Source organism: Pelmatolapia mariae, linkage group LG10_11 (assembly GCF_036321145.2).
Source record: "Pelmatolapia mariae isolate MD_Pm_ZW linkage group LG10_11, Pm_UMD_F_2, whole genome shotgun sequence".
Lineage (NCBI taxonomy): Eukaryota > Metazoa > Chordata > Actinopteri > Cichliformes > Cichlidae > Pelmatolapia > Pelmatolapia mariae.
In genome coordinates, this window is record NC_086236.1 from 74,091,480 (window position 1) to 74,112,807 (window position 21,328).

A 21,328-nucleotide genomic window follows, 5' to 3' on the forward strand; every position below is an offset into this window, starting at 1 on the left:
CGTCAGCGGCGCTCAGAACAAACGTTCTTTCAGTCAGAACAAACGAGCAGCAGCCCCTGCTGGTCATCAGAGGAACTGCGGCTGACGCTTCCCTCTCCCCGCAGACGTGCAAGGAACTCATGGGGGAGCTGGTCGGCCCGGCGTGCAGCCACAGCGGTCCCTACGTCCCCGACGTCCTCTTCTGGTCCGTCATCCTCTTCTTCACCACCTTCTTCCTCTCCTCCTTCCTCAAACAGTTCAAGACTAAGAGATACTTCCCCACCAAGGTCAGTGACACCCTGAGAGAGGAGCAGACTCGGTCCTCTTTAATGTTTCTCACGTTTGATGAAGATAAACGATTTATTGGATCCACATGAAAACATCTCCACTCGTTTGAATATTTGTGCAGAGCTGGAGGTCTGAGACGGTCGCGTTTTACCGTTCGATAAGAGAAAAGATCGATGCTGTGTTTCCCGCCCGCAGGTTCGATCGACCATCAGCGACTTCGCCGTCTTCCTCACCATCATGATCATGGTGCTGGTGGATTATCTGGTGGGAGTTCCTTCACCCAAACTCAACGTGCCCGACCGCTTCAAGGTAACGCTCACCTCTCAGCGTGCGCAGGTCCAAACGGCCTGCGGGGACGCCATTTCCCCTTTATTCCAGTAATAATGTGTAATCCAGCTTCTGTGATGGATGTTGGGGGGAGGTTTTAGACTGAGCGAGGGCCCTCAGCAGCTCGCTGTGATAACAGGTCAGAGGTCGCTCGATTGGAGGGTCGTTCGCTGGGTTCGGTTCTCATTTAGGACACAACTTTGGATTCGTTCTTCATCTTTGACAGTTCAGATCATTTGAACTGTTTAACTATGAAAACATTAAGTTTGAACATTGAACATATTTAATGTTACAAATGTTACAAAAAGTGTAAAATCATGAAGTGTGTGGGCGGCGTCGGCTCACGCCTGCTGACACGATGCTCACTCAGAGGTTACTGTAGAAATGTTCTCACGCTGCTTTCAGCCCACGTCTGAAAATCGGGGGTGGCTGATTTCCCCGCTGGGCCCGAACCCGTGGTGGACGCTGCTGGCCGCCGCCGTCCCCGCGCTGCTCTGCACCATCCTCATCTTCATGGACCAGCAGATCACCGCCGTCATCATCAACAGGAAGGAGAACAAGCTGAAGGTCAGAACTGACGTAGAAGCCGCGCAGCGTTGTCCCCACGGGGTGACGACCTTTACCTCACTGCCTGCGTGTGCGTGTGTGTGTGTGTGTGTTTGTGCGGGCTGCAGAAAGGGTGTGGCTATCACCTGGACCTGCTGGTGGTGGCGGTGATGCTGGGCGTGTGCTCCATCATGGGCCTGCCGTGGTTCGTGGCAGCGACGGTGCTCTCCATCTCCCACGTCAACAGCCTGAAGCTGGAGTCAGAGTGCGCGGCGCCCGGCGAGCAGCCCAAGTTCCTCGGCATCAGAGAGCAGCGCGTGACCGGCTTCATGATCTTCTTCCTGATGGGCTGCTCTGTCTTCATGACCTCCGTCCTGAAGGTGAGGCGTCAGACGGTGCGTGCTGCGTTCACGCCTCGCTCCCTCGCTCCCTTCACAGATCGCTTCTCTGCTTTTTCAGTTCATCCCGATGCCCGTCCTGTACGGCGTGTTCCTCTACATGGGCGTGTCCTCGCTCAAAGGCATCCAGGTACGTCTCTGCGTCCGAGCGTCTGTCCGGCCGATGGCGGCGTTCAAGCTCGTCTGACCTCTCGTGCATCTGTCTGTCCCGTAGCTCTTTGACCGCATCAAACTGTTCGGCATGCCGGCCAAACACCAGCCCGACCTGATCTACCTGCGCTACGTGCCGCTGTGGAAGGTGCACGTCTTCACCGCGGTGCAGCTGTCCTGCCTCATCGCGCTGTGGGCCATCAAAGCCTCGCCCGCCGCCGTCATCTTCCCCATGATGGTGAGACGCACCGACAGACACTGCGTCTCCTTATTTGCTTGGTAACGCGGGGACTCACCTCCTGCTGCCTTCTGCAGGTTCTCGCTCTGGTTTTCATCCGGAAGCTTCTGGATTTCTGCTTCACCAAGAGAGAGCTGAGCTGGCTGGACGACCTGATCCCCGAGAGCAAGAAGAAGAAGGAGGACGACAAGAAGAAGAAGGAGAAGGAGGTGAAGGGCGCTGGCGTGTGCACGTGACCCTGCTTCTGTGTCCTCATTGGCTCAACCGTGTGTGTGTGTGTGTGTGTGTCCAGGACGCTCGGCGGATGCTGGAGGAGGTGGAGGAGGAGCTGCCGTACGACAGAGGAGGGGTCCTCAATTTCCCGATCAAAAACCTGAAAAAACGGTGCGTCTGAAATCAAACACGCTGACGGCTGCGTGCACACTCTGCAGCAGAGGCTAACACACGTGTGTGTGTGTGTGTGTGTGTGTGTGTGTTTGACTCAGCAGCGACCCGTCAGAGGTGAACATCTCTGATGAAATGGCCAAAAGCGGCATCTGGAAGTCTGTTTCCAAAAACTCCGACAGCGGCAAAGCTCTGAGGCGCACCTTCAGGTACGTCTGCCTCACCACCAGTGACATCACCTGCTACCGCTCTGTGATTGGCTCTCTGCACTGAAGTGTTTATATCTTTAAGTGATGACGTATGAATCCTGCTTCTGCATTTAATAAGGCTGTTGTGTTTTTAACATGTTTGAATGTTTTGTATCTATTTAATCTGAACAAGCCCCTAAAAACAGTCAGTGATCACTGTCAGCCTCTCTCGGTTTTACCACCACTGTTCATTTTAAAGCTCCGTTTTAAACCCTTCTGCTGTAACTGCAGCCCAGCCCATGCAGCAGTATATTAATGACTAACCTCGTATTGTGGATGGATTATCTCAGTTGTTCTCCTGACTGAAGTTTGGTCCGTTTACAGCATCCTGCCATGCGATTGCATTTGTCTCTAACCATCAGGAACCCTCACGTTAACTTTTATCGAGTGTAAAAAAGTTAGCGTTCATCCTCCAGCTTCACTGTTTATGCTAACATAGCTGTGTCGCTAGCGATCACGTAGCACATCATTATATAGCAGCTAGTCCAACTTCAGTAACCCTACAAACGTCACTGCTGTTTAGTTTTCTGTCTTCATTTATGTTGGAAGTGATAGCAGAGCTGTACGTTTGAATGTTTCAGAAATCTCTCAGTCAGAACATGCTATATCATGTTTAGATGGAAGCTAGCGAGCTAACTTCCTGCTAACTTCTAACTCCGTTAAATGTAATAAATCCTGTTTTCATGGATGCCTGGATGTTAAACTTAATTGTTACACCTGGTAAAGCAGCAACGCTGATCATTTTATTACAGATGAAAGAATTTAGACAGTTTGTAACTCTCAGTGATGCCGCAGTGTTTCTTTGACTTTGGACCCGGACACGACTGATGACGTCAGACTTAAACAGCAGTCCTGTAACCATTAATAATGAGCGCTGGCAGCTGTGGCTGTGCTGCGGTGAGGGCTGGACGATGTGGATTAAGGAAAAGAAAAATCCAATTTTAATATTTTTAGGCTGGATGTTGAGACACGATGAACACGGGCTTATTCATGTTCCTGCTCTCTCTCTGTTTCCATGAATATGATTTTTATTTGCACTCTTTGAGTCCACGTAGACAAAGATTTCTGTTTTCCACTTTTTTAATGTGAAGTCACGTTCAGAGGGTCGATTATGAATATGACAGATTATTTTTAGTTTTCATTATAAACTTCAAACACATCATGAAAACGACTCGCTGACGGCTCGGTCAGAACAGCGGAGATGTGCTTCCTCACAGAGCCACAAACCAAACCTCAGAGACGTCGCTCCACCTGCCTGCTGCTGCCACACCTGTGCTGTGAGCACAATCAGATCTCAGAACAGCCCCAAACTACAGGAAGTGGAAGTTATTTAACGTGTCCGTAAGACGTGAAGTCTCTGACTCGGGTGCCAATAAAGTGTCTGTTCTCTTTCAGCCACGACAAGCTGCCGAGCGTCCAGATAAACGTGGAGAACGAGGACGGGCAAAGGGTCGTGAACGCCGAGACGTCGCTATGATCCACCGCCCCGGGGCAGGAGGGTGAGGCGGGGGCGCTGCAGCTCCTCCGCGTGCTCTGAGGGAGGCGAAAGGTCGCGGGGGGACCAATCGGGCTTCACCTGAGCGTGCCGTACTTCTGACTGCGTTGTCTCGGACGAGGCGAACGTTTTATTTTCTCATCGTTTTAAGGTGAAACATGAGACTCCACTTCTGGAAACGGCTTCCTCAGGTTTCTTCTGCTGCCGTTTTTATTTTTGTTTTGTTTTTTAACTCGGGCGGTCTGTGATTGGCTGCCGAAGCATCAAACTGAAAAAGAAAGGAGGAAAAAACGGACGCCTGAGTCTCTCCGGACGGATGTCGTGAGAAATTTTAATTTCATGGTTTGAACTTTTGTTTCAGTGTTTGTGAAACGGGCGAAGCGCCGACACGTTTTTATTTAATCCATCATGCTGATTTAGGTTTTTTATGTGTGTGCGTGTGTGTGTGTGTGTGCGTGCGCGCGTGTGTGTGTGGTCTCTGTTGTACAGCACCTGGTTGCCTGCAGCAGAAAAAATGAATGATGTCACAGCTGCTGTTGTCGTAGTTTCTTTGTAAAGTTTAATAAATCAGTTTGGTGGCGACGATCACAGCGAGTCACGTGACCTCTCTAGTCGTTTCGATCATTTCAGGAGTCGCCGCTGATCTCTGATGGATTTATTTCAACAATTTGACAATAAAGAGATTTGATGCAAAAGCTGCAGTTCCTTCCACATCCACCAGAGGCTCCCACAGCGAGGCAGTCCTCACAGTTTCAGACACAACCTGATAAAATGTCCATTGATGAGTATTTCCTGTTAGTGCATGTGTTGTATGTGAGGTTCGGGCTAATTGTACACTCTGTAGCTCAGCTGCAGGGATTCGTTCACAGAAAAAGACAACGAGGCAAAAAGGATTCTTTCAATCCAGTAAAACCAGCGTTCAGTCTGACTGAACGGAAACGCCTCAGAGAGGAATATCAGGTGAAACACAGCATGTTCAAAAAGAAAACAGAAAATGAGCCCTTTAAAAATGTTCACGTTGTTCATATTTATTGGAGAAGCAAACGTTAAAGCATTCAGAGTGAACCTGCAGCAAAATAAATGAGGAAATCGCTGAATCCAGCTGTACGTCAAACTGATCCTGGACCAGTTACAGCACGGTGAACATGAACAGCAGCATGGCCAGCAGCAGAGCCACGGACAGCCGAGCTCCCTGCGATCCAGCTGGAAAGGAAAGGAGCATCGTGGTTAACGTGCACGTCACATGATCTGCACTCAGAGCTGAAAGCTAAGCTAGGCTAGTTTTTACCTGGTCTTATTAAACTCTCACTTATGATATGAAATAATTCTTTGTGATTGGACTGGAGACGCCTTCAAAAGCTGGCTGTAGGTTCAGCATCTTGTATCGTGTGGTGACGAGCAGTGGGCGGGGCCAGAGTTTTTAATGTGAATGCCTGACAACCAATGGCAGCAAATGATTCGGACTTACGACAGGTCTGTAAGCAATGTACAGAATTCTACCTTTTTATAGATGAAATGATTTATCTTCAAAAGTCGTGAATGAAATAGGTTTCTTATTATGTGGCGAGGTGATCGGCACAGTCGCTTTGAAGCGAGAAGGTCCTGAACTGACCCTGAACTCAAGCCGGACTTAAAAGATGAGTCTATCTGAACCTTGGATAACAGACCGCTGCTGTAGTTCAGAAGAGCGTCAGACGAGGGCAACACACCTGTGGTAAAAGAGCCTCGCGGCGTTGTGAACGAAGGCTTGGCCGTGGTGGTCGGAGTGGAGAGCAGCATGTCCTCGGTCACGCTCAGTGACCCATTGTGCGGCGCTGGTTCGATCTGCAGCAGTTTGCACATCAGAGGGTAGATGTGGATGCTGTCGAACGGCTCGGACAGGTAGCTCCTCTTGAAGCTCGGTCCGAAGGCCCTGAAGATGGTCTTCATGTCTATCTCAGTGTTATGGAAGCCGTGGTCACCTTTATTCACGTAGACGATGAATCTCTGGTGTGAAACGATAAGAAGTCGGGATACGTTCTCTGGATTTGTTGAATTTTGCTCTGGCTTCTTGGAGGTAAAACGTTGGGGGTACTTACAGAGTTCAGGTTGAATCCCAGATCTGCGATGATCACGATGGGAGGCAGACGCTCACTTTTGGCGAGATGGAAGCTCTCTGGAATCTCGTTTTTCTTGTACACCGTGATATTGGGCACGTTGGAGAGGGCGTCAAAAACTTCCTGCTCCTTCCCCGGCTGTGGCGTCAGGATGCCAAACCCACCGTAGTCGAGAATTTCAAATTTAGCGACCTCGAATAAATTCAGGTAGTTGTTGAGGATGACCTCGTCTACCTGTGGCCTCTTCTTTACTGTGGTCATGCCGTGGTCAGAGGTGATGATGACATTCAGCCTGTCGGTCAGGTTGTGGCGATCGATAGCGTCCCTCAAGTAGCCGATGGTGCGGTCGATCTGACGGATGATCTCTTTCCGGTCCGGCGTGTCCGGCCCTTTGGCGTGGCCCACGTTGTCTGGCTCGCCATAGTACAGCGTCACCAGGTGGAAGTCCTCCTCGGAGAACCAGCTCATCACCGTGTCGATTTTCTGACGCCACTCGGTCTCATTGTCGTCGGGGTGGCCGGACTCCTCCAGTAGCACTCGATTGACCGCTTGGCCACTGTAGTTGGCTCCGCCTCCGGGGTAGAAGAAGGAAGCTGTTTTCAAACCCTGAAATTAGAATAGTTGAACAGAATGGTAAGCACCCATCGCTGTGATCTGTGATCGTATTATAGCTACAAACAGCCCAGAAGTGTTAGAAGCACTCTCGAGTTCACAGGAAGCTCAGTCAGATTTCATCCAGCTTGGTTTTCCGTTTTTTATCAGTGATGTTCCTGAAGAATCCAACTTTTCCTCGAATTAGACAAACATAGAAATAGCACCTTTAGATGTGGACTACTTTCTACATCTGGTGCTCTCCTGAGTGTTTGGATGCATCAGCTGCGGTAAAATAACCACAACGACGCGTCCTCCTGTGTCGGTGCAGCTCATCCTTCACACCGACTCACCTGGTTCTGAGCGGTGATCCACAGCGGCAGAGCTCCATTGTCCCACCACTCCGATCTTTTCAGCGTCTCTTTGTGAGGAACTTTCAGGTTCGTCTCTTGGTCGAACATCAAGTTATGGACGACTTCGTGATCCTCCACCCATCGGCCTAAAGAGCACACAGGAAGGTTTTAGCACATTTCACTGTACCGCTCTGGAAGCTGAAAGTAGACAGAAAGTAAGATCCTTTATTTGAGAGGGACTAACTATCAGAGGTCTGATATTAGTGATCTTTTTATTTAGGAGTCGGAGACGATGTGAAACGCCGACAGAAGCTGAGCTGGACTTTAGGTTGTGCATGGCCTTCACTTTATCTTTCCCCACAGGTAAGAAGGTAAATGATCTACAGATTGTCTGGAGGGATTTGCACACATCTGTGTTTTACTATATGTGCAACTTCTGAGGCATAAATGGGATCTGCATGCATGAGGTCACAGGCTTGAATCCTGGACAAGCCCCCAGTGTGTGACACTGGTTTAGTGCAACAAAGAAGCGGTCCATGCTAGCACCGTGCTTGAAAAAAAAACACAGCAGCAAAGCAAGCAGACGTTTGTGCTGCACAGTCGATCTACACTGTGCAGGCTGAATCAGCAGGTATCACTAACTAAACCAATAAGGAAGCTTTTATTGGCTGAAAGGCCACGAAGGAGATGCATTAGCGAATGTTCCTCCCATCATCATAGGCTGTCCTCCAGGCACGGCTAACAGACCAGACCCTGGGATGGGCGTCACACAGAGTCTGCAAAAGGTTTAAGTTGAATGCCAGAAAGTGTGGCGGCATTGGCAGCTGGTTAACATCATCATCGCGTGTCCATGACCCTCAGCTCAGTTTAAACCTGTCCCCGGAGCAGCGGTCTCTGGACTCTGGTCTCAGACGCGTTTATTTCCCAGCAGCACCGTCACAGCTTATCTCTCTGATTTCCTTAACTACATGAACCTAATCTGAGGTCACTGATTTGATGCATTATAAATCATACTGCTCACATACATGACAGCTAATCTGTCTGATACTGCTCGTGAAAGCAGTTTTTAAATCATGTATTTATTACAGATTAAAGCTGCACTCAGAGGCGTAATGAGTTATTATCAGCAGCACGTACCGATACCTCAGCAGTAATATGACATGTTATGGAGGAGCGTGTCTGCTCTAACTCACTGATCCTGATTATCACAGTCCAGCTAAGGCCGGTTATCAGCCCGACTCTAATGTGCGTGGCTCCTATCCAGCTGTTTTTAGCACCACGTCTGCAAAACCTCTGTTCTTTGCTGCTCCGGTCTCGTTGTTTTAATGTCTTGGTCACAGAAATCAATTAATATTTTCAAAAAGCCTTAAAATAGTTATAAAGTAGCTAAAGCAGACGGCTCTCAGCACTTTGTAAATTATAACTTTTAAGATATTATTTTTTTCTGGAACATCTCTCCCAGATTTTCAATTTTTCAGAATCAGAGAGACTTTATTAATCCCAGAGGGAAACTGAGTTTTCATACCTACAAACATCCAGCACTCATATAAAGTGCAGAAACAGAGACATTAGTAGATAAAGACATAGGTATAAATACAAAAGGACACAAATATGTCATGAATATATTTCTGTTCATGTCGATCAGACAGATTTCAGCTGTGTCAATAGACTCTGTTCGAGTTTTTGTTGCTCCTGTAGAAGTACAAACTGGAACTGGCAGGTTTGATTCTATCGCCCCGATCCTCACTGACCTGCATTGGCTTCCCATCAAATATCGTATTAATTTTAAAATACTATTGCTTACCTATAAAATTATAAACAACATTGCTCCCAGCTATCTTGTTGAACTTCTCAGCTTGTACACTCCTAGTAGAGCACTGAGATCTCTTAGGGCAACCAAGGGCACGGTTGAAGACCAGAGGTGATCGCGCTTTTGCCACAGCTGCATCCAAACTCTGGAATAATCTTCCTACTGCTATTCGTGAGTCTGAATCAGTCCAATCTTGTAAATCGTGACTGAAATCCTTTTTATTAAATCGAGCCTTCCCTAGTTAGTGTCTGTATCCTGCAAATGTTCTTTATGTAGTTTTAATCATTTTAATTTTATTTTGTTGCTGAATAATCTCCCAGTCAAGTTGTGTTTGTATTTTCTTTTACATATTTTCGCTGCGCTGCAGCTAATTAGTGCTCTCCACCTGTTGGTGCATTTACTCCCTGTTAATGTTCCCTTCCTATAAATTATTGTATTACTGTAAAGCACTTTGGTGTACCGCTGGTTTTAAATGTGCTATACAAATAAAGTTGAATTGTATTGTACAAATATTAAGTACTTTCAGGTATTTAATATTTGTACTTGTACAGTATGTGTACTTTCCAGCGCATGCAGTATTCCTAATGCAGTACTGGGTGTGACCGCTGCAACTTTGAAACTAAATTGATATTAAAATGAAGTTGTCATGGTTACCGGTGATGGTGGTGAAGTGGGACGGCGAGGTCATGGTCAGCATCGGAGGGGTGATGTATTTGGCCTTGACCCCGTCCGCAGCCAGCTGGTCCAGGTTCGGCGTGTCCACGTCCTGGTCGTAGTCCCACCTGAAGCCGTCGAAGGAGATCAGCAGCAGCTTGTTCATCGTCATCGCCGCCTTGCTCAGAGGCTTGGCGGCAGCGCAGACGACCGCCGTCAGAACCAGGAGGAGCTGCAGCCTCATCTTCATCTTCACTCCGACTGACTGCAGCTGGGAGTGAGGCCGTAGCTGCTTTACCTGTCCTGCACACCTGTGGACCACCTGGTTAATGTGTAACCGTGTCTGATAGAGAACAGCTGACATGTGTGAAGCACGAAACCTTGGAGCCTCTGCCACTTATCAGGACTGATTTCCCCTCCCGCTGCAGTAACCGTGCACGCTGACCCCGACGACATCACACACAGGCTGATGAGAGCGTCAGGTGAGCTTCTCCACCTTCAGAGGGTCGATGGGACAGAAGGAGAGCAGAGGATGGTCCAGAGCTCTTCTCATGTTATTAATCATGATTTTCAAACATTTTAATGATTATAAAAACACAAATTTACAATCAAAAATAGATTTATTTAGACATCATCATCCAAACTAGAAACAAAACACATTTTTAAACTGATGTCAGTTGCATAACACAGAGATGCTCAGGTCAGCTCAGGGATCCCGGGGGGGGCATGAGCTGACCTTCTTAAATCGGCTCTGGCTGAAAACCCCATTGCAGAGTAATTACAGAGTTATTATAGTGTTATTACAGAGTCGGAAACCAAAGTGCTCCACCTGTACTCATGAACTGATAACAGAGCCAAATGCAATAAAAACAGAATAATACTGATAAGCAGGAAAAAAACAACACATTTAAATAAATGTTTAAATAAATTGATGGTGACGATGACGTGCGTGGCAAACTGTAGATACAATAAAACCGTACAGTGAAGCTGCGGGGAGATGAGTCGTGATTTCTGACAGAAGGAGAGCGGCACGAGTGAAAAGGAAGGTTTAAAGACCGAGGTGAGACCTGCTGTGAAGGTCTGAGCATGTGCAGCGGAGGGAGGGGGGAGGAGAACAGGAGCTCAGAGGAGGTTCATGGATGGACGGGAGGAGGGCCGTGCAGAGACGCTTAAAGGGGCGGGTGCTCAAAGTTAAAAAGGGGCACAATGAATCAGGCTGAATAACAACAACACACATTCATCAGGAATCTAATATGGGACCGCATCATACTATATCACTGTTGTGAGGTGGCGACAAGGCAAAGCAAACGTAGCCTATGTTTTACCTCATGGGTACAATGTTGCTGTTGAGGGGTTTCTGCTGCTCCTGCTGCTGATAGTGCTGGAGGGCAGGGCTGTGTTGATCTGAGACTGTAGACATTAAAAAGTTCATAGGAGAGATGGTAGCTGATTAAACACGTGTCATGAGATAAAATGCAAAGAACATAACAAAATGCGCTTGGAACCACAAGGCAACAAAAAACTGTGAGAAATAAACTAGACTCTGCCTGTGAATCACTCTGCTTCTCTTCTTCTTTCCTTCCCCTGATCTCATCTATCACGCTCCACTTGCTGTCTATCTGAGAACAAGGCACAACTTGCTTTTGCAATAAACTATAATTTAATTATTCACACCTAACAACTCCTGCACTTAATCTATAATAAAATGATGACAGAAAAATGTTATAGAAGCAAAACATTCCAGTTGTGCTTATTATTATTTTTATACTGGAATACCTCTCCAACAACTGGTACATGTGTTAATGTTACCTGTGCTCTTTGTAATCCAGCTGCTGAGGGATCCACTGCCTTTAGTAGCCTCACACAGCTCCTACTGTTTCCTCCTCATGTCCTTACCAGCCATGTCTGGACAATGTTATATCATTAGTAATAATTTTTTAAAAATCCATAGAAATAAAACACACACATGCACGCACACACAGGGACATTTTAGACCTTCTTCAGAATACTGTATATAATATGGGCATCATGGTGCTGATCAAGAATCCTTCCCTTATTATTTATTACTAGAGCTACAATAATAAAGCAATGAGGGGAAAAAAGTAATAAATATGAAATAATGTATTTATGATGATTCCATTTGTTTCACTATCCACTCTGTGCAGGCAGAAAGCTTATTACATTTTTAAACTGTAGAGATACAATAATTTTACTGCTATAAAATCAGCATTTTAAAATATAAATCTACTATAATCTGTGTCTTAATGTGTTCTTTAAATATTATAATTATAATAATCCATTATTATGTGGACATGCATATTAGATCGTTTTTAGTGAAATATAATCCCCCCAGAAAGGCAGGAAAAGCCCTGTAACTTACTTTAAAACTAAATATGTTCCCTAAAACGGTGGACAGAGCTACAGACCCATGACAGCCTTACCCAGTTAGCCAGCAGCTATGACCAGCACTACTTGTGCAGTTAATAAAAGGACAGGTAATGTTTGTCGCGCTGTTACACACACAGCACGCTCATTTGTTTCAGTTCGTCAGTTGCAACAAGACAGCTTACCAACGTGTACGTAATAAGCTAATACTCCTGTGTGCTATAGACTACAGTGTACGCTGTACACCTACTTACTGGTTTTGTCGCATCAGTCTGTGTGTCTGAGGTAATTTGTGTTTCTCCTACAGCTCCGGACCGCTAAAAATGCGCGTGCTCTTTATGAGCAGTGTTGCCAACTCCTCAGTAAGGAAAATCGCTATTGGTTGCCCTAAAAGTCGCTAGAAGTCGCTAAATGACGTCATCACCTAATTTGCATAATTGGTCATGCTAATATAATTGTAACCTACGTTGTTGGAGAGAGAAATAACATCGTAGAAGAGACATAAAGTGAGTAAAAAACGTCCTAAATGCATTTAGAGTTTATTTAGAACTACAAATTAAATTTCTTTTAGCAATTATTGTTTTTTTAATGTCACAATTCCAACCCTGCTCCTTTATCTGGGCTTGGACCGGCAAAAGTGACCCGAAATAGGCACTCTGGTGGAGTTACTTTGTGTGTGTGTGTGTTTATAAGTAGTTTTAAACCTTGTGATCCACAAAACAGCATAAGAGTAAAAGAAGAACTGCCTGCGTTACAGCACCCGCTGCTTGTTGAGAGTAAAAGCGATATGCGCTTTCACGTCTTTTTTTAGCGACTTTCTTTAGAAAAAAAGTCGCTAGGGGGTCTGAAAACTCGCTAAATATAGCGACAAAGTCGCTAAGTTGGCAACACTGTTTATGAGCTCGTTCCTGGCTCGTAACCAGCGCGTTCTGCCGTCAAGGGCGATCATTGGTTAATAGTGATCATGTGACTGATGCAAGCCAGATCCTTTTATTTAGCAAAACTGTGATTAATAGTTAAATACTAGAAAGTGCATTTTCTGAAGAAACTGCAGTGTGAATGCTTGAATCTGAATGTATGCACTGAAATGAATTAATTGCTGAATTTTAAGTTAAAAATATTGAATGAGATGAAAAATACAGAAATTATAACCTGAAAACAAAAGTGCTGAACTGCTAAAAGCTGACAATTACAGAGAAGAAGTTGGAAAATAGCTGAAAAGTTTTTAAATAAAAATTAGAAAAACCTAAGAAATAAGAAAAGAAAATTTAGAGTCAAAAAACATCTGAATGAATATCAAAACTTCATATTCTTTGAATAACTGAATGACTAAAATGTGATCCCTCCACTTGAATCCATACAGTTTTAAAAGTTTGTGACTATCAGCTTTGAAAGACACGGTGCTGGAAAGAGAACATCGAGGTCTTCGTTTTGAGGGTAAAATGATGGCTGTAGAGCAAACACTGTGGACACAGCAGCAGTTTAAAGAGAAGTGTTTAAGATGAATCTTGGCACAGTGAGAGAGAGAGAGCTGGTTAGGCAGGCAGGTGTGAGCCTGGTTGCTATAGTGACTGCAGCCAATGGCTCCATACACACACACAGACATGCACCTCACTTTTGCTGCTTAAAATGAACAGAAAAGTCTGGCCGAAACAAATCGCTCCCAAATGAAAAGTACAAGTCCTATTGACAAATTTCTTTCACCGTGAGCGGCAGCAATGTCTAGTCTACCGAATTATCGGTTTTCATGCCTGTGGAGCTTATTATATGGATGTGGTGACAGTGTAAAGACAGCCTGCACTTCTGATTTTCAAACAAACTTTCTGAGCCACTTTAACATTGGAGTCTATGGAGGAGTTGGAGGGAGCAGGCTGTGCATTGGTGACATTTATGAAAGAACCATAACACCTAGTACAATAATAAACACATTGGGTGAAAGAGGACAACGATGGCTACGTTTTGAGGGTAAAATCATACCTGTAGACCAAACGCTGCGGACACAGCAGCAGTTTTAATAAAATATTTTAAGATTAATTCCCCCCCTGCTCTCACTCTACCAGTTGAGCTGTCTCACTCTAGCGGCAACATTCCGTCCCATACACACCCATTATAAACTCTGAAATGGGTGAAAAAACATCATGAAACTTAAACTGGAACTATAGAAAAAGTATAATAGATATTGAAAAGATAAATACAAGTTGAATAGTTGAATGTCTTGGCTTCGTTTTAAAGTTTGAATGGTGGCTCTACGTTAATGTATGTGGAAGTAGTTAGAGTTCAAAGAGGAGTGATTTGAAGGCGAATTTGAAGGGTCTCCCCATTGAAATACATGGGAAATTTTTGTTGGAAAAAGTTGAATAAAATTAAAAATATAAATGTTAAAAATGAGAAAAGTAGAAGCAGTCATGTCCAAAAGAAGAGGAATCTAACGGTGTTTGAATGGTTTTTCTAAGTTGAACGGTTTTGAAGGAGTTAGATGCCAAAAAACGTACGGAATATGAAATAATAACTAGAAAGTGCATTTTCTGAAGAAACTGCAGTGTGAATGCTTTAATCTGAATGTATGCACTGAAATAAATTAATTGCTGAATTTTGACTTAAAATTTTTGAATGAGATGAAAAATACAGAAATTTTCGCCTGAAAACAAAAGTGCTGAACTGCTAAAAGCTAAAATCCACAGAGAAGAAGTTGGAAAATAGTTGAAAATGTTTTAATTGTAAATTAGAAAAACCTAAGAAATGAGAAAACAAAATTTAGAGTCAGAAAACATCTGAATGAATATTAAAAGTTCATATTCTTTGAATCACTGAATGACTAAAATGTGATCCCTCCACTTGGGTCCACACAGTTTACAAGGTTTACATCTCTGAGCTCTGAAAGACACACTGTTGGAAAGAGAAGAACGATGGCGACGTTTTGAGGGTAAAGTGATGGCTATAGACCAAACACTGTGGACACAGCAGCAGTTGAAAGAGAAGTGTTTAAGATGAATCTTGGCAGAGTGAGAGACAGAGCTCGTTAAGCAGGCAGGTGTGAGCCTGGTTGCTATAGTGACTGCACCCAGTTGGTCCATACACACGCACACAGACATGCACCTCACTTTTGCTGCTTAAAATGAACAGAAAAGTCAGGCCGAAACAAATCGTTCCCAAATGAAAAATACAGGTCGTATTGACATAATTCTTTCACCGTGAGCGGCAGCAATGTCCAGTCTACCAAATTCTCAGTTTTCATGCCTGTGGAGTTTATTATATGGACGTGGTGACAGTGTAAAGACAGCCTGTACTTCTGATTTTCAAACGAACCTTCTGAGCCATTTTAACATTAGAGTCTATGGAAGAGTTGGAGGGAGGAGGCTGTGCTTTGGTGACATTTATGAAAGAACCATAACACCTAGTACAATAGTAAACACATTGGATGAAAGAGGACAGCGATGGCTACGTTTTGAGGGTAAAATCAGACCTGTAGAGCAAACGCTGCGGACACAGCAGCAGTTTTAAGAAAATATTTTAAGATTAATTGTCGACCTGCTTCCACTCTAGCAGTTGAGCTGTCTCACTCTAGCGGCAACATTCCGTCCCATACACACCCATTATAAACTCTGAAATGGCTGAAAAAACAGCATGAAACTTAAACTGGAACTGAAGAAAAAGTATAATAGATATTGAAAAGATAAATACAAGTTGAATAGTTGAATGTCTTGTCTTCGTTTTAAAGTTTGAATGGTGGCTCTATGTCAACGTATGTGGAAGTAGTTAGAGTTGAAAGAGGAGTGATTTGAAGGAGAATTTGAAGTGTCTTCCCATTGAAATACATGGGAAATTTTTGTTGGAAAAAGTTGAATAAATTTAAAAATATAAATGTTAAAAATGAGAAAAGTAGAAGCAGTCATGTCCAAAAGAAGAGGAATCTAACGGTGTTTGAATGGTTTTTTTAAGTTGAACGGTTTTGAAGGAGTTAGATGCCAAAAAACGTACGGAATATGAAATAATAATAATAAAGATTACAACAACAATACTGTGAATGCTTTTACAAGCATTCACACTAACTAGAAAGTGCATTTTCTGAAGAAACTGCAGTGTGAATGCTTGAATCTGAATGTATGCACTGAAATTAATTAATTACTGAATTTAAGTTAAAAATGTTGAATGAGAGAAAAAAAACCCTGAATTTTTAACCTGAAAACAAAAGTGCTAAACTGCTAAAAGCTGAAGTGCACAAAGAAGAAGTTGGAAAATAGCTGAAAATGTTTTAAATGTAAATTAGAAAAACCTAAGTAATGAGAAAAGAAAATTTAGCGTCAGAAAACATCTGAATAAATATAAAAAGTTCATATTCTTTGATTAACTGAATGACTAAAATGTGATCCCTCCACTTGGATCCACAGAGTTTAAAAAGTTTAAATGTCTGAGCTTTGAAAGACACGGTGCTGGAAAGAGAACAACGATGGCGACGTTTTGAGCGTAAAATGATGGCTGTAGAGCAAACACTGTGGACACAGCAGCAGTTGAAAGAGAAGTGTTTAAGATGAATCTTGGCACAGTGAGAGACAGAGCTCGTTAGGCAGGCAGGCGTGAGCCTGGTTGCTATAGTGACTGCACCCAATGGCTCCATACACACGGACACAGACATGCACCTCACTTTTGCTGCTTAAAATGAACAGAAAAGTCAAGCCGAAACAAATCGCTCCCAAATGAAAAGTACAAGTCGTATTGACAAAATTCTTTCACCGTGAGCGGCAGCAATGTCTAGTCTACCGAATTCTCGGTTTTCATGCCTGTGGAGTTTATTATATGGACGTGGTGACAGTGGAAAGACACCATGCTCTTCTGATTTTCAAACGAACCTTCTGAGCCATTTTAACATTAGAGTCTATGGAAGAGTTGGAGGGAGTAGGCTGTGCTTTGGTGACATTTATGAAAGAACCATAATACCTAGTACAATAGTAAACACATTGGATGAAAGAGGACAGCGATGGCTACGTTTTGAGGATAAAATCATACCTGTAGACGAAACGCTGCAGACACAGCAGCAGTTTTAAAAAATATTTTAAGATTAATTTTCGACCTGCTTCCACTCTGGCAGTTGAGCTGTCTCACTCTAGCAGCAACATTCCATCCCATACACACCCATTATAAACTCTGAAACGGCTGAAAAAACATCATGAAACTTAAACTGGAACTGAAGAAAAAGTATAAAAGATATTGAAAAGATAAATACAAGTTGAATAGTTGAATGTCTTGTCTTCGTTTTAAAGTTTGAATGGTGGCTCTATGTCAATGTGTGTGGAAGTAGTAGGGGTTTAAAAATGAGTAAGTTGAGTGAGGATTTGAAGGGTCTCCCCATTGAAATACATGGGAAATTTTTGTTGAAAAAAGTTGAATAAAATTATAAATATAAATGTTAAAAATGAGAAAAATAGAAGCAGTCATGTCCAAAAGAAGAGGAATCTAACGGTGTTTGAATGGTTTTTCTAAGTTGAACGGTTTTGAAGGACTTAGATGCCAAAAAACGTACGGAATATGATATAATAATAAAGATTAGAAGAACAATACTGTGAATGCTTTTACAAGCATTCACACTAATAACTAGAAAGTGCATTTTCTGAAGAAACTGCAGTGTGAATGCTTGAATCTGAATGTATGCACTGAAATGAATTAATTGCTGAATTTAAGTTAAAAATGTTGAATGAGATGAAAAATAGAGAAATTATAACCTGAAAACAAAAGTGCAGAACTGCTAAAAGCTGACAACTACAGAGAAGAAGTTGGAAAATAGCTGAAAAGTTTTTAAATAAAAATTAGAAAAACCTAAGAAATAAGAAAAGAAAATTTAGAGTCAAAAAACATCTGAATGAATATCAAAACTTCATATTCTTTGAATAACTGAATGACTAAAATGTGATCCCTCCACTTGAATCCATACAGTTTTAAAAGTTTGTGATTATCAGCTTTGAAAGACACGGTGCTGGAAAGAGAACATCGAGGTCTTCGTTTTGAGGGTAAAATGATGGCTGTAGAGCAAACACTGTGGACACAGCAGCAGTTGAAAGAGAAGTGTTTAAGATGAATCTTGGCACAGTGAGAGAGAGAGAGCTGGTTAAGCAGGCAGGTGTGAGCCTGGTTGCTATAGTGACTGCACCCAATGGCTCCATACACACACACAGACATGCACCTCACTTTTGCTGCTTAAAATGAACAGAAAAGTCAGGCCGAAACAAATCGTTCCCAAATGAAAAGTACAAGTCGTATTGACAAAATTCTTTCACCGTGAGCAACAGCAATGTCTAGTCTACCTAATTCTCGGTTTTCATGCCTGTGGAGTTTATTATATGGACGTGGTGACAGTGGAAAGACACCATGCTCTTCTGATTTTCAAACGAACCTTCTGAGCCATTTTAACATTGGAGTCTATGGAGCAGTTGGAGGGAGGAGGCTGCGCATTGGTGACATTTATGAAAGAACCATAACACCTATTACAATAGTAAACACATTGGATGAAAGAGGACAGCGATGGCTACGTTTTGAGGGTAAAATGATGGCTGTAGAGCGAACGCTGCGGACACAGCAGCAGTTTTAAAAAATATTTTAAGATTAATTTTCGACCTGCTTCCACTCTGGCAGTTGAGCTGTCTCACTCTAGCAGCAACATTCCATCCCATACACACCCATTATAAACTCTGAAACGACTGAAAAAACATCATGAAACTTAAACTGGAACTGAAGAAAAAGTATAAAAGATATTGAAAAGATAAATACAAGTTGAATAGTTGAATGTCTTGTCTTCGTTTTAAAGTTTGAATGGTGGCTCTATGTCAACATATGTGGAAGTAGTAAGAGTTTAAAAATGAATAAGTTGAAGGAGAATTTGAAGGGTCTCCCCATTGAAATACATGGGAAATTTTTGTTGGAAAAAGTTGAATAATTTTAAAAATATAAATGTTAAAAATGAGAAAAGTAGAAGCAGTCATGTCCAAAGGAAGAGGAATCTAACGGTGTTTGAATGGTTTTTCTAAGTTGAACGGTTTTGAAGGAGTTAGATGCCAAAAAACGTACGGAATATGAAATAATAATAATAAAGATTAGAAGAACAATACTGTGAATGCTTTTACAAGCATTCACACTAACTAGAAAGTGCATTTTCTGAAGAAACTGCAGTGTGAATGCTTGAATCTGAATGTATGCACTGAAATGAATTAATTGCTGAATTTAAGTTAAAAATGTTGAATGAGATGAAAAATAGAGAAATTATAACCTGAAAACAAAAGTGCAGAACTGCTAAAAGCTGACAATTACAGAGAAGAAGTTGGAAAAGAGCTGAAAAGTTTTTAAATAAAAATTAGAAAAACCTAAGAAATAAGAAAAGAAAATTTAGAGTCAAAAAACATCTGAATGAATATCAAAACTTCATATTCTTTGAATAACTGAATGACTAAAATGTGATCCCTCCACTTGAATCCATACAGTTTTAAAAGTTTGTGATTATCAGCTTTGAAAGACACGGTGCTGGAAAGAGAACATCGAGGTCTTCGTTTTGAGGGTAAAATGATGGCTGTAGAGCAAACACTGTGGACACAGCAGCAGTTGAAAGTGTTTAAGATGAATCTTGGCACAGTGAGAGAGAGAGAGCTGGTTAAGCAGGCAGGTGTGAGCCTGGTTGCTATAGTGACTGCACCCAATGGCTCCATACACACGCTCACAGACATGCACCTCACTTTTGCTGCTTAAAATGAACAGAAAAGTCAGGCCGAAACAAATCGTTCCCAAATGAAAAGTACAAGTCGTATTGACAAAATTCTTTCACCGTGAGCAACAGCAATGTCTAGTCTACCTAATTCTCAGTTTTCATGCCTGTGGAGTTTATTATATGGACGTGGTGACAGTGGAAAGACACCATGCTCTTCTGATTTTCAAACGAACCTTCTGAGCCATTTTAACATTGGAGTCTATGGAGCAGTTGGAGGGAGGAGGCTGCGCATTGGTGACATTTATGAAAGAACCATAACACCTATTACAATAGTAAACACATTGGATGAAAGAGGACAGCGATGGCTACGTTTTGAGGGTAAAATGATGGCTGTAGAGCGAACGCTGCGGACACAGCAGCAGTTTTAAAAAATATTTTAAGATTAATTTTCGACCTGCTTCCACTCTGGCAGTTGAGCTGTCTCACTCTAGCAGCAACATTCCATCCCATACACACCCATTATAAACTCTGAAACGACTGAAAAAACATCATGAAACTTAAACTGGAACTGAAGAAAAAGTATAATAGATATTGAAAAGATAAATACAAGTTGAATAGTTGAATGTCTTGTCTTCGTTTTAAAGTTTGAATGGTGGCTCTATGTCAACGTATGTGGAAGTAGTAAGAGTTTAAAAATGAATAAGTTGAAGGAGAATTTGAAGGGTCTCCCCATTGAAATACATGGCAAATTTTTGTTGGAAAAAGTTGAATAAAATTAAAAATATAAATGTTAAAAATGAGAAAAGTAGAAGCAGTCATGTCCAAAAGAAGAGGAATCTAACGGTGTTTGAATGGTTTTTCTAAGTTGAACGGTTTTGAAGGAGTTAGATGCCAAAAAACGTACGGAATATGAAATAATAATAATAAAGATTAGAAGAACAATACTGTGAATGCTTTTACAAGCATTCACACTAACTAGAAAGTGCATTTTCTGAAGAAACTGCAGTGTGAATGCTTGAATCTGAATGTATGCACTGAAATGAATTAATTACTGAATTTTAAGTTATAAATGTTGAATGAGATGAAAAATACAGACATTTGCACCTGAAAACAAAAGTGCTGAACTGCTAAAAGCTGACGTCCACAAAGAAGAAGTTGGAAAATAGCTGAAAATGTTTTAAATGTAAATTAGAAAAACATAAGAAATGAGAAAAGAAAATTTATAGTCAGAAAACAGCTGAATGAATAACTAAAGTTCATATTCTTTGAATCACTGAATGACTAAAATGTCATCCCTCCACTTGGATCCGCACAGTTTAAAAAGTTTAAATGTCTGAGCTTTGAAAGACACGGTGTTGGAAAGAGAAGAACGATGGCAGCGTTTTGAGGGTAAAATGATGGCTGTAGAGCAAACACTGTGGACACAGCAGCAGTTGAAAGAGAAGTGTTTAAGATGAATCTTGGCACAGTGAGAGAGAGCTCGTTAGGCAGGCAGGTGTGAGCCTGGTTGCTATAGTGACTGCACCCAATGGCTCAGTACACACGCACACAGACATGCACCTCACTTTTGCTGCTTAAAATGAACAGAAAAGTCAGGCCGAAACAAATCGTTCCCAAATGAAAAGTACAGGTCGTATTGACAAAATTCTTTCACCGTGAGCGGCAGCAATGTCTAGTCTACCGAATTCTCAGTTTTCAT

General features: G+C 42.6%; 2 protein-coding genes across 8 annotated transcripts in view; one reads left to right on the top strand and one right to left on the bottom strand.

Annotated features, from left to right (window-relative positions):
- Window positions 1-4,638, top strand: part of LOC134637230 (sodium bicarbonate cotransporter 3-like) — a 22,778-nt gene extending 18,140 nt beyond the window's left edge. For all 5 annotated transcript variants that reach the window (XM_063487603.1, XM_063487600.1, XM_063487601.1 and 2 more), the window contains 10 exons: window positions 105-266; window positions 463-576; window positions 1,000-1,161; window positions 1,269-1,520; window positions 1,600-1,668; window positions 1,753-1,926; window positions 2,004-2,135; window positions 2,219-2,310; window positions 2,415-2,519; window positions 3,954-4,638. In XM_063487603.1, the coding sequence (XP_063343673.1) occupies window positions 105-266; window positions 463-576; window positions 1,000-1,161; window positions 1,269-1,520; window positions 1,600-1,668; window positions 1,753-1,926; window positions 2,004-2,135; window positions 2,219-2,310; window positions 2,415-2,519; window positions 3,954-4,035 (1,344 nt within the window). In that variant the 3' untranslated portion in view covers window positions 4,036-4,638. The remainder of the gene's footprint in view (window positions 1-104; window positions 267-462; window positions 577-999; window positions 1,162-1,268; window positions 1,521-1,599; window positions 1,669-1,752; window positions 1,927-2,003; window positions 2,136-2,218; window positions 2,311-2,414; window positions 2,520-3,953) is intronic.
- Window positions 4,639-4,747: 109 nt separating this feature from the next.
- zgc:153896 (uncharacterized protein LOC569930 homolog) lies at window positions 4,748-12,301 on the bottom strand. Of its 3 annotated transcripts, XM_063487608.1 has the most exons (8): window positions 12,197-12,301; window positions 11,367-11,462; window positions 10,883-10,967; window positions 9,558-10,053; window positions 7,094-7,239; window positions 6,132-6,755; window positions 5,763-6,039; window positions 4,748-5,256 (listed from the first exon to the last, which is right to left on the bottom strand). In XM_063487608.1, the coding sequence occupies exons 4-8, from the start codon at window positions 9,919-9,921 to the stop codon at window positions 5,183-5,185; spliced, it is 1,485 nt and encodes a 494-aa protein (XP_063343678.1). In that variant the 5' UTR covers window positions 9,922-10,053; window positions 10,883-10,967; window positions 11,367-11,462; window positions 12,197-12,301; the 3' UTR covers window positions 4,748-5,182. The 3 variants fall into 3 exon arrangements, with proteins under 3 accessions (XP_063343678.1, XP_063343676.1, XP_063343677.1); XM_063487606.1 differs by lacking the exon at window positions 4,748-5,256 and having other exon boundaries at window positions 5,284-6,039; XM_063487607.1 differs by lacking the exon at window positions 4,748-5,256 and having other exon boundaries at window positions 5,284-6,039; window positions 9,558-10,102.
- Between the last annotated feature and the right edge of the window lie 9,027 nt (window positions 12,302-21,328).